Raw genomic sequence first — 13,319 nt, 5'->3', positions numbered from 1 at the left:
CTGTATGTGGCAGGCGTTTTGCAGAGAATTGAAGATGCGCAGATCAAAGATGTTAAGCAACCGCGCTTGGGGGAATTATTTAGACAGCTGCGTAGCTCAAGGACATGGGTGTGAAGAGTTTGATGGTATGTGTTGCTTTAATATCTCTGATCACAGCAAGTCCATTCAGTCACAACTAAAGCAGCTGCGGGATCACGTGGAGAAGTTACAAGTAGAGGACGATCCTTTTAGAGCATGGTGGGCTTCGCTAAGATTTCCAAGCTGGTTGCTGAGCTTTTTAAGGCCAATGTTGGTCGGTTTTATCTTTATCGTTATTATATTAAGTATTGGAATCTGTTGTTTATCTTGTATCCGCAACATGTGTGTCAAAGTTATCGAATCTGTTTTTCGCAAAGATGTATTATTGGCCCAAAAAGAAAAAGGGGGAGAGGATGACTACCCTGTTTTCCCCAAAATAAGACCTACCCTGAAAATAAGCCCTAGCATGATTTTTCAGAATGCTTGAAATATAAGCCCTACTCCAAAAATAAGCCCTAGTTACAGTTCATTTAAAAAGTCAATTTCAATAGTGCCCAGGCAGCTATACATGTAAAAAAGCAGTAAGTTTTGGAGCGAAAATTAATATAAGACCCTGTCTTATTTTCGGGGAAACAGGGTAGGTATTTATGCTGAACTCAAGTACAAAAAAAACCCAACCTTATGAAATACATATACCTTTTCTACACAGCTACAGTTATACAGTTCTAGTATCTTCATCTACCAACTGGTCTGAATCTTATCAGGTTTTTTTCTCACTAATGCCGTTAAAAATTCCTTCCTATTATCTTGAAGCTATTGGCCATATATGCTATTTGACATTTTGATTATCAGCAAAATTTTCATATCGTATCAGTTATATTCTTTGCAACTTATTTTCAATCTTTCCATCCTTTAATATTTTTATCACTGTACCTATATCTTATTTTAGTTAGGAAGGCTTCTTGCCCAGACGTTAATATATGTACTCTAACAAGGTTCACCACAGTGCCTCCAACCACCTACACTGCACATGATTAAATCTGGTAAATAAAACTATTTGACCACTGCACAGTTTGATATCAACAGATACTTGTTCAAATACTCGTCTGAGATGGGTACTTCTGAAGCTGAAAATCTAGCCACTTGCACTACTTTGTTTCTCAGCTGCCCTGAAAAGATGGACTTCATATACACTGTTCTGTGTGATGAAGGTATTAAATAATTATTTGTTTCTTTCATTTGGCAGCTCTACTGAATATTAAATTTCACAGAACACCACAGTACTTGTGTTCATGTTACTGGCAACTGTTAACTGGTGCTGAAATAATAAAAATATATGCTATAAAGATATTGTGGAAAAGCCCTGTCTACCAGATGTCTTAGAAGTTGAGAAGGGTGATGTACTCTTAGTGGAAAGTTTACTACAAATTAGTATGATAAATTAGTAAGGTCCTATGCGTAAAGTTCTGCAGAAGTTATGCTAACAAGCAGAAAATAAAACATTATGCTTTCGAATTTCTGACAGTAGACCATTTACCCTGCAAGGTGTCCATCAGTAGATTTGTTTCAGCCATACAGACTCTCACAAATAATTTCTCATCCTCTTGCAACTTAATTAAATACCTCTCGACATGAGGAAGTTTAATACTTTGCAAATAACAGTCTAGCTCAGACCAAGCTGTGGCCACTACAGCCGTCATTGCTTCCCGGGGTACTGAAGCGAATGAAGTGTTAGTTGGCAGTGACAGGTTAACGGTTGGACTTGATGACCTCAAAGGTATTTTCCAGCCTAAACCATTCTATGATTCTGGTCTAAAAGCCAGTGGGACTGTGATAGATAAACTTACTCGACACAGACAGAGTCTATGCTCAAGAGAAGTTTATTGTAGTAGAGTTAAGCAAAGCAGCGCTAGGTGCGTGGGGAATCTGCGTTCCACCTACACGCACACCTGACAAAGTTTTTAGTGGTCATTATATACCCCCCCTTTGTTATTACAATTCTCTATTTTGGGGAATTATCTCACCTACTAATACATATTCATACTAATAGATACGCATGCTCTGTCTTGGTGTTAGGGTCTTCTCTCCCCATCTGGTGGTCGTCAGGATGAAGGCTCTCCTCTTCCTCAGTTTGTCCTTTATCTGAACTCGGGGGTCCTTGTAGAAAAAAATCACTGCCCTTCTGGCTTTGGCTGACGTTTCTATTATCTCCCCCATTTGGTCATCTTCTTGTCCTTCAGTCCACGATTTATCTGCTCCTGTGTTTCGGTACATATGGTTTCCTCAAAACAGACTCAGAACATCCTTATCAATAACATGACCCATCTGCCATCTCATTTAACTAGCAACAGGAATCACTAGGTCGCTCTAACATTTGCTACAGGACTAAAAGGCGGGTTGTACCCCTGAGTTCCTCCAGCCTGGGGGAGGCTGTTGAATCAAAGCCGAGACTCCTCTAGCTTATCTCCACAACGGAGCAGCCCCAGGTCGAGCACTGCTGGTGGCACCCAGCATGAAAGAGCTGTCGCAGCTCCAGGACACTGGCACTTCCCCCTCGTTCCTGCTCCACAGGAATGTGGACTACGAACCCAAGAGAAAATTGCACAGCGTATCTATTTTCTCCGTCTTCGAGCCAGACAACAGGCATTCAGCACTTCCACAAGAAAAAGCTGCAGTACCAAAGAAGGAAGTGGACACGTCTAAGATAACGACGCGTTCTGTGACACACGCGATCCACGGACACAAACCGGTACGGGCGGGCCCTTTAGCAGCGCCGCACCGCCCAGTTACTGCGGGGAGCAAAAGCCGCCTCCGCGCTGGCGGCCTGTACCATCCTGATGGGGGGGTTGGGGAAGGTTCGAAGGGCATGGTCCCTCCGCTCCCGACGGCACCGTTTTGCCCTGCCCGGCCGTCCCAGTAGCTGGAGGCAGCCGCTTGCCTCGGACGCGTGGCAGCGCTTCCAGCCCCGGCCGTTTCCGGAGCCCGCGGCCCGTCGCGGTCCCCCCTTCCTGGCCGAGTGGTTGCGCCGGGGAGCGGCCGGCCTGGCAGGGGCAGGTGCCAGCGGAAGATGGCGTTTCCCGGGCAGCCGGTACCCGGCGGCGGTTTCTACCAGGGAGGGGTGAGCGGGGGCTGGCGGCGCTGAGCCCGGGCGGCGGGGGCTGGCGGGGCGCGGCCGCGCTGAGCCTGGGCTCGCAGCCGCCACCACGGCGGGGCAGCCTGGCTGAGGGGGGGGGCGATGGCGCCTGGGGCGTGGCAGCCCCGTCCTTGCCTTCCCCACCTCCCCGCTCACCGCCGGAGACCTGAGGCGCTCTCCGGGCCGCCCCGCCCGCGGTGAGGGGCGCCCGCCTCGGCCCTCTGCCCGCCGGCTGTGGCGCTGGGGGCGCGGCCCTCGCCCGGCGGCGCAGGCAGGGCTGGCTTCGCGGGGTCCCTGAGGCAGGGGAGCGCTTCGCAGGGCTGGGCGGGTGGGCGTCGGCATTGCGGCCCGCTGGGGAGGGGGCGGGAAGCGCGTCAGGCGGGGCGCTGCGCGGCCCTGCCCGCCGCTCGGCCGCGGGACGTGCTGCTGGGCCGGGCCGGGGCGGCTGGGGGCTCCGCCCGCGGGAGAGGGGAGCGGGGCGGCGGCAGGTGCTGCGGGGGGCGGAGGTCACATCTGCGGCTGTCGCTGCCCGAGGCGGTTCCCGGAGCGAGGTCCTTCACCTTGTGGGAAGCTGTGTTCCATTCATGGGGCGGATAACTAGCTAAGCGGCTTCGAAGGGCAAAGTACACCTGGTCAAACTCTGTGCGTGTCTAAAAAAGTGATATTCTTCCCGTGGTGAAAGATAGGTATAGACTCTGTTACATAGATTATTGGTTCACCTCAGTCAAACAGATTTCACTTCTATCATTCCATGGTTTTCTGTTAAGAATCTGCTTTCTTGAAAAAATCCCATGCTTAATGCATGTTCTTCCAAGTATTTTCCCTAGAGAACTGTCTTGCTCAACATCTTTCAAGTGGAAAGAAAAATCTGCAGTGCTTTAGTAGTCTTATCTTCAGTACCGCATTATCGGCTAGTAGTAGACTAAAATTCAACCTTGATGAGATACACCATACTGCATCTAGATCAGTGGATTGCTTCTGTGCCAGATTTCACACTGATCTGCTTAAATTCTAATAAATGAGTATATCCATACCAAGATTGTGTCTTTTGGGGTTTTTTTAAAGGAATTTCTTTTTTGGTTGGTTTGACCTTTTTGCATGTTGTGCGTATAAAAACAAGTTGGTTCTTAAGTACAAACACTGCATGTTCTTAAAAGTTAACTGAATCATTTATTTAAAATTAATTTTCTTCTTGATTTCTAAAGTATGGAGGAGCTCCGGGAGGACCAGCATTCCCTGGACAAGCTCAGGATCCTTTATATGGTTATTTTGCTGCAGTAGCAGGGCAGGTAAACTTATAAAGTGTTGTTTATTTCATGGATTTATTTTTTTTCTGGGGAATAATTTCTGCATTAGTTTTTGGAAAGAGGAATGCCAAGTACTTGCAGTGAGGAAAACTGTTATTTCAAGTTTCTTTTTTAAAAACAAACAAGAACCAGAATTATTTTACTTAGTCTGTCTGCTATGTGAAGCTGTATAACTATACCATATAGCTATATACACACAGTAACGATAGTTTAAGTAATGCTGTTAGTTTCCCTATAGTATGTCTGCGTGTAAATGCATACATCTGTACACACAGGTGTATGCATGTACACGCTATATTTCCTATGTAAGTATATACAGGGACTATATAGTTACGTGACATGTTGTAAATGAATTGTGGCCCTGCTCTGTGTTGTGGGATGCTGTCAGCTTTGGGAGAAAGAAGTCAGAAACAATGGAAAGCATGGGCTGTGGAGGTGGCCTGGCTAAAAGCAGGAAATGCTAATAAGAGATCATTACGTGATATGAATAGACTCACAAATGGAAAAACACACTTGAGTTGTGCCAATATCTGGGTTTCCTGATAGGATAGAGTGATTATTCTTTCAGAGGAAAAGGCATCCACAACTTTGATTTAGGCCTGTTATTCTGCAGTGCTTTTTTAATTTCTTTGCTGTAATTCTGTGACATATATTGGTTTTATGGATGTTACTGGAAATAAGTAGTTCTTGAACTATATTACAAAGTTTAAGAGCAGATAAGTAGATTTATTGAGCTGAAGTTCTGTCTTTGTTGGCTGTATGCGTAGCTATTTATTGCACGCTTCTAAGGTGTGTGCAAATTTAAAACTCCTCTCCTGGATCTGTTATCCATGGGTAGACATAACCACAACATTAAAGTCTGAATTTAGCAGCATTAACTGATGTTAAAATTCCCATTTTAAGACTGTAAGTTATTTTTGTTCTCTATGTTATTCTTTTGAATTAATAATGCATCTTACAGTCTATATATTACTTCTTGAACATTGCTTATGAAAATATGTAGGCCATGTATTATTGTAGGAAAAGAGAAGAGTGGAATGACCTATGTTGAGTGAGGCAGGCCTCTTGTAAGGTGGAGCCCGAGCTAAATTCTGCTGAAGGTGCTGACACGCTTGCCAGCTGAGGTGCCTCTGCATCCAGGAGCCACCTGGATGTGTGCCAGGAACCAGCTAGTAGCTGATACTGGAGAAATGAGTAAGCTCCCAGTGTAAAGACAAAGGGAAGTAACAGCAAAGATGATGCAGCGCTGTGGAGAAGAGGTGGCAGGAGCTGGACCTCAGCAAAACCGTAGACCATCCCCGGGCCACTCCAGCGAGGCGTGGTTACGGAAAGCTGGAGGACCAGTGAGCTAGTGGGTATGATCAAGTTAGTGCTTAAGAGTACTTAAGTCAGTACTCTTAAATGCTTTCTATTTGTAGGAATCATTCCTTGTTGAAATAAACTGGGGAGCTTTTGAAATGTTATCTTTGGAATTGGAAGAGTCAGTTTCAGAGACCAGTAGCTGTGTAGAAGTAAAAACCCTGCAAGGAGACAATGAAATGAAACAGATAAATTATCAGTTGCAAGTCTGTAAAAAGCCACATCTCACAGTTTTCCATAAGTACTTATTGTAGAACTAGTAAAGTTTTCAGTTATGGTTTGCTGCTCTCTATGTTGGTTTTATGCCTGTATAATATATAACGTTGTCTCCGTGCTTTCTTTGAAGTAGTTTACAACAGAGGTCTTGTCTTAGATTTGAGGAATTAGTTTCCTTTATTTACAATAGAAAGTCAAAAGTATTGTTTCAAGTCTTTATTCAATTAATTGAGTCTGTCTTTTTAGGAAGTAATAACTTTCTTTTTTTAGTCTGTTTGCAAAACCCCTATGCCTTGTCTAGTTTAACTGCTTAAGTTCTACTGGAAAAAAAAAAAGCCCATCATCTTTTTGATAATGTTAATCATGATTACAAATCATGCTTTTCTGTCTTCCTGCCTATTTTAAAGTTATACAGATCCTGCCTTTGTGCCTTTCAGAAGGCACAAGGGCTTCAAAGAGATTTGCTGCTTAATATGCATGACTATTTCAAATATATTTTTTTTCCTGTGAATGGAAGGTTTTTAACATATCGATATAGTTAGACAGATGGAGTAGATTTGAAGCAATTTTAGGTTTAGCGGCCATTAATTTTACATAGAAGCAAAACATTGTTGCTCTTTTTTTTTTTCAGACCTTGTCAAATATCATTTAACATATTAGCTGCTATTTGTCCTACAAATAATGGTGCTTAATTTCTGAAAGTTACCCGGCTCTACCATTCCCATCATGCCATTTAGTAGCATGTGCTTACTGGATTTAAAAACAGTAGGAAAATGCTGCAGCAAGTAAATTTGTTCAAGTATAAAGCAACTCTCATTCCCTATTAATTGCTTTACAAAAGTCACATTTTTTTTATCTACAGATATAATGTTCCATCCTTGAATGAGGTTAAATTACACTCAGACTCTGTGAACTGAACTTCATGTTGGGTGTGTGAGGAACATGACCTAGAGTTCTAGCTACACTTTCGACAGCTTATTGTTTTCCATGAACTGGCCATTGTTTTCTCTATTTGGCCCTGAGCAGGATGTGTTGAAAGCAAGTCATTTTCCAAACGATGCCGATAGCTATCTTTTCTGGGTTTGTTATGGTTTTCTTTCAAAGCTCTTTGCTTTCTGCTTGTTGTTCTGCTAACAACTTACTATTCCCAAAAAAACCCAGGGTTTTTTTAGATTTCTAAGTCTTAAGGCTGTCTTGAGAAGAGGGTGTGTATGATCTGGATTCCAGGTTTCCTACTGTAGCAGTGATGTCATAAACTTATAATCTAAAGTGACTGTAATACCCACTAAGTTAAAATGAGTACTTTAAGGAAAGCTGTCTTTCTGTTCAAAATTTTGTACCTTGGTTTCTATGCAGCTGGCTCTGAAGTATATGCTGCCAATATTTGATGAGGTTGTGGGGGGTTTTTTTAAGTTAAATTTAGAGCAAATCTGCCAATCCTTTTCATTTTTTAGTACATCACTAGATGGGAAAGCCAATGCATATTGTAAAATTATCAACTAAAGAAACATCATTAAAGGGATGGGTTATAAAAGGCAGTTTCTGTCATGTAGCAGACAGGTAATCAGTTGTTTTTTGAAAGGGTAACTAATATAATGCCACTGAAAAGGGAGTGGGTACTGGGAATAACCAGCCTGGGAGAGGGAATTAAAACAATAGCTGATACATCTTCTGTTATCGAAAGGACGGACAAATAGATGCCGATGAGCTACAGAGATGTCTCACCCAGTCAGGGATTGCAGGAGCATATAAACGTAAGTTAATGATTTAAATAAACCGACAAAAACCAACGCTAAAGCATACTAATTCTTCAGCCATGCTTGTAGTTGTGCCTTTTGCAGAGTTTTTTTATTTGCATGGCAAACAGACTTTCCATAGGGACTACTTGGAAACGTAAATGTATGCAATTCTGTGCATGTAGGACTTTTCCTTCTCAACCTCCTTAGTTCCCCACTCCTGAGCTGTGGAGTTCAAGAAGTGCTTTGTTTTATAATGAACAGCCAGTTCTTAAAAAGGTGTCGTGCTTTGTTTTTAAATTGAGCTTTGATATTGACCCAAACATTCTGTGGCAGGACCCCTCTGTCAGTATACTTAGTGTTCAGTTTACAAAACCGAGCTTCTGTGAGTAAAACTGATTTGCTCAAGTGCTGTCTATGGTGAAATATAAATGACCACTTTGACTGAAACTCCAAACCTTTATGGATTGAGATAAGAGTAAATTAATTTTAAATTTAACTTGAATTGCCTCCAGATTATCTGCTATCAGTTTTCCTAACAAATAATGATTTAAGCTCTTATTTGGATCAAAATATGGTATGGCTGTATACAGTGGAAGCAACTATGTCATATTTCATACATTATAATATATTATCAGTATATAATAAAAAGCTATTTAAAATTTTACGTTTAGACAAAACTGAAAATCATTATTTTAGTATAACTTATTTTTCCTTCTTTGTAATTTAAACAGCTTTCAACTTAGAGACTTGCAGACTCATGATCTCAATGCTGGATGTATCCTTTACTGTGAAATGTAAACATCTTTGCATTATGTAAGCAAAGATGAGAGGGTGCCAAAAATTTGGGAAATGCCTAGTGTTTCCCATTCAGCACTTACATGACAAGTGTTTTGATTGGGGAACTACAAAATTCCATTCTTATTCCTTCTACAGGATAAAATGATAACTAATAAATGAGGCTCTCGGTGACTGATCTTCTTAGACCAAGTGGTATCCCTCTGAGCCTGGGGGATTGCTTCCCCATTGAATGTCTGAAGAGTCAGGTCTGGCAGCCCAGAATAGACTTTTTTGCAAATCACTCATTTTGCTTTTCAAGTTGACAACATTCTAGTCCTTCCTAATGAATTAAGGATTTGTATGACAGAGCCTGAACACAATCTAAGTCCCCTTAAATCCTTTTGCTTGAAAAAATCAGGTTTGAATATCTAATGGGTTGGTATATGGCCTTCAGCAGTAGGACCTATGCAAGACTTAGGTATAGTGAGCAAGGTTGGAATCTGTGGAGCTTTTTAGTCAAAACTTAAATTGACATGTTCAAATGTTTTGCTGTTTAAAAAGAAAGAAGCAGAAATGAAACTGGAAGGGCTGTTAGCACACCTTGAACAAAATGCTTAGAATGTGAGAGAACTGATATTCTAACTTAAAGCAGTTTTTCATTTGGCATCTATTTTTATTTAGGAAATGTATTTTTAATGGTAACAGTTACACTTCTCTTTTACGTGCCGTACTGTACGAACTAAGTTAAATGCACAAATGGCAAATAGTTTTTATCAGGTTTCACTGAGAAGAAGTGGGGAGAGCAAGCTCTCTGACCTTTGGTCAGTAGTGTTATCTCCAATGTGCTGTGGGATGCTCTAGTTAGTTTTCTACCAGAAAAATTAATAGTAGTAAAATTCAAGAAGTTTTTGTAACTACAGATGATAAAAATATAAATTTCCATTGAAGAGAGGGCTTTTTACATTTTTTTCAAGTTAAGGAACATTTTTCTTAGCTTTGGAATTAGAGGGATATGTCTGGCACCCTGGGATTTAATGAATTTAAAGAGCTCTGGGCTGTGGTCAATGGCTGGAAGCAACACTTCGTAAGTTTTGACAATGATAGAAGTGGTACAGTGGATCGTCAAGAACTGGAGAAAGCCTTGATGAACATGGGTAAGTTGTGAAATGTCCTTGCTTCTGATGCTGACTTACAGCATTTCCCATTACCAGTTACCATCCTGCAGTAACTGACACGATATTTCCGATTAAAAATGTGTTGGATTCTGTTAGCTTACCTGTCTTTTCAGTATAGACTTTTTATTTTCAAATAGGATTTAGGCTGAGCCCACAGGCAGTGACTGCAATCACAAGGCGATACAGCACTCGTGGGAAGATTACATTTGATGATTACATCGCCTGCTGTGTGAAACTCAGAGCTCTCACTGGTATGCTGGATTATAGCCTTGTTACTATCATCCCCATAATACATTTTTATTTAATGAAATCTGATTACTCAGCTATCTCAAGTTCAACTTTAACTTTTACATAACACAAAATGGGTTTCTTTCAATAAAGTTTAAAGGCAGAACTGGAAAAAATAGATTATGATCTTTTTAAATCCCCATTGAAAAATGGTCATAAAACTAATGCAGGGTTTATTGCAGCGACTAGAAGAGTTATGTTATCAAAATGGGGAAATTGTATTTATCAACAGAACATACAGGGTTGTATTTGATAAGTATACAACATCAAAAGATACATCAAAATAAGTGTGACCAGCAGGTCGAGGGAGGTGATTCTCCCTGTCCACTCTGATGAGGCCCCACATAGAGTCCTGTGTCCAGCTCTGGGGTCCCCAACATACGAAGGACATGGACCTGTTGGAGAGGGTCCAGAAGGAGGCCACAAAGATGATCGAGGGCTGGAGCACCTCTCCTGTGAGGACAGGCTGAGAGAGTTGGGGTTGTTCAGCCTGGAGAAGAGTAACACCTCCAGTAACACCTCGTAGCAGCCTTCCAGTACCTTATGGGGACCTACAAGAAAGCTGGAGAGGGACTTTTTACAAGGGCGTGTAGTGGTAGGACGAAGGGTAATGGCTTTAAACTGGAAGAGGGTAGATTGATGTTAAGAGATAAGGAAGAAATTCTTCACCATGAGGATGGTGAGGCCCTGGAACAGGCTGCCCAGAGAAGCTGTGGAAGCCCCATCCCTGGAAGTGTTCAAGACCAGGTTGGACGGTGCTTTGAGCAACCTGGTCTAGTGGAAGGTGTCCCTGCCCATGGCAGGGGGGTTGGAACTAAATGCTATTTAAGGTCCCTTCCAATGCAAACCATTCTATGATTCTATGAAAATGAAGAACAGGAGTAAGTCTTGGAATGAATTGCAGTGTTCTTTATGAGTTCTCATTCGTGGGAATTTAATGAAAGTGCAATGCGTTTTTAAATAATTGATTAATTCTTCTTACCTGGTTTCTGTTTTGTTTTCTTAATGCATTTTTGCAGAATGTTTTAGAAGAAGGGATGCATCTCAGCAAGGTTTTGTGAACTTCCAGTATGATGATGTAAGTGAACTTTAAGGAATCAGTTAAAGTTACAGGGTAAAACTAAAGAAAAACTTAAAACTGAAGACAAACAGTAATGATTTGAGTTTGTGCCTGTGTTCCTTATGCTTATGGTGGTTTTTTGAGTGTTGCCTCAAAAAGTTTTCATGTATTTTGTAGAGTTCTCTAAAATGTCACTGTGCATTTTTGTCTGTAATTCTTACCAGCATGGTTTAAGAGTATCAAGCTACATCGCTTGCTAACATCACTTTCGGTGACCTTTTCTTTGGTTCGTGTTTGTTTGGTTTGTGGGGGGGTTTTGTTTGGTTGGTTGGTTTGGGATTTTTTTTGTTTTGGTTTTTGTTTGTTTGGGTTTTTTGTTTAAAGGCTTGGTAGGCATTTTTTCTTAGGAAAGGCTGGGGGAGGTGTGGTGTGGACAGACAAAAATAGCACTCCATCAGCCTTATAGGTTCTGGCTTCCTGACCACATCTGTGCAGGAAAAGGAGAACACTAGATTCAAGTATTTCTGAGGTTTTTTTCTTATTATTTATTAAGCAGATGCTTTGTTTTAATTATCTATTAGTTAATTTTCATATTTAGCTTCAAAGCTTTGTTGTTTGTGGACTGAATTTGTTTATAGAAAATGGTAGTGACAATTTGTATTTTAGGAGAAAAAGTGAAAACTTGTTCTCTACCATACATCTAATAAGTGTTTATTCTTCTTTTTTTCAGTTCATACAGTGTGTTATGAGCATCTAAATCAAAAGGAAGGAAGCTGTGGATGATCGTGATTAACGTTCCAGTTTGCGTTTTGCTTTGCCAAAACTTCCAATGATTGTGTATCTCAATATTGGAACTTGCATATTTTATGAAGGTATCACTCTACACACTTGCATTTTTTTAGTTTTGACAATGAATATAAACTAATCATATACTGTTGTTTTTAACTTCCAACTTGTAACTATTAAAGATGTTTTTATTTTCAAAATCTTGCAATTCACTATGTGTAACTTAAATTATGCAGATCATAAGTTTTCAGTAATATGTTCACTTTTTTCCCATGATTCACTAAAACCAGTTCCTGCAGATCAGCTTACCTTTTTCTGTCTTAAACAGCATCATGTGCATGATGTAAGATGATACATATTGTCTTTGATAGTATAAGACACATGTACAAACTGAAAGAGCTTTTGGAATGGTCATTTGACGCTGGTCTGTTAGAACATTGGTCAGTTTAAGTTGCTGATTTTAACAGCCAGGTGTTTCCAAGAGGAATCTGTGATGCCACGCAGTGACTGTCAGACAACCTGTTAGAATTTCTCGTAAGCAGGGATACAACAAAACATAGCAGAGAACTCTTCTAGCAGGGTGCTCTTGTGTAGGGGGCTTTTGTTCCAGTAAGATTCTTACTCTGTTTGTGTCACTGTATAAACCACTAAATTTTAAACATATGAAAACTCTGCTGTGTCAGTTCTTACATTAACTTTCTCTGTAACAATGAACTTCTAAGCTGCCAGGCATCAGTTGCGTGTAAATTAATGTTTTTGTCTCCACCACTTCAAACTCTATCTGCCAACCAACCTACAAGGGCCAAGCCTCACTTCAAAATATTCTTGCCAGATTACTATTTCAGATCACAGCAGTAATTACCAATGCTCTAGAATTCACTTAAAAGTATATACAGAAAGGCAAGACTTTTTAAGGGGAAAAAAAACCCCAAGAAGGTCTAATTTGTAATGGAAATAAAAACAGCAAAGGCTTTTTGATTTGGTGAGGGGTTTTGATTGAGTTGGGTTTTTTTTTTTGGAGAGGAAGAGTGACATTGCGTGGGAAGAGGGAGCAGCACAATTATATGGAAGTAGTTCAAACTTTTTTCCAACAAAATCAGTTAATGAAACTGTTGTTAGTCACTTCTACCTACCATGAAGAAGTGATAGATGTTCTTTTGCTAGCCTTTTAAGTGCAAAGAATGCCAGAAGAATGTTAAAAGGAGTATTTTTCTTATAATAGTGGTTTAGAGCGCTTTGGGGGAGGAGGCTTTGCACTAAGGAATGAAAGCAAAACTATACGTGTGTGTATATGTCACTAGACAAACAACAGAAATAATTCTTGGAGCAGAAATCTTGGTTGAAGATACCCTAGCTTTCTAAGAATACTGTAAAATCCAGGTCTCTCGTTTCTGGGCTATAAACTCAAAGCTGGCTGGTCTCACTTAAACAAGCAACTAGTACTTTACTTGAATTCAGAAT

At 40.8% G+C, this 13,319-nt stretch overlaps 1 protein-coding gene across 1 annotated transcript; it reads left to right on the top strand.

Annotated features, from left to right (window-relative positions):
• Positions 1 to 2,927: 2,927 nt before the first annotated feature.
• On the top strand, positions 2,928 to 12,831 carry SRI (sorcin). The gene is made up of 8 exons (XM_065629812.1): positions 2,928 to 3,136; positions 4,357 to 4,440; positions 7,718 to 7,787; positions 8,504 to 8,547; positions 9,556 to 9,703; positions 9,862 to 9,975; positions 11,032 to 11,090; positions 11,803 to 12,831. The coding sequence occupies exons 1-8, from the start codon at positions 3,086 to 3,088 to the stop codon at positions 11,827 to 11,829; spliced, it is 597 nt and encodes a 198-aa protein (XP_065485884.1). The 5' UTR covers positions 2,928 to 3,085; the 3' UTR covers positions 11,830 to 12,831.
• The last annotated feature ends 488 nt before the right edge of the window (positions 12,832 to 13,319 follow it).

Source organism: Caloenas nicobarica, chromosome 2 (genome assembly GCF_036013445.1).
Source record: "Caloenas nicobarica isolate bCalNic1 chromosome 2, bCalNic1.hap1, whole genome shotgun sequence".
NCBI classification, from domain to species: Eukaryota; Metazoa; Chordata; class Aves; order Columbiformes; family Columbidae; genus Caloenas; species Caloenas nicobarica.
The sequence above is the reverse complement of the archived record's forward strand: the minus strand, read 5'-3'. Positions and strand labels throughout refer to the sequence as shown.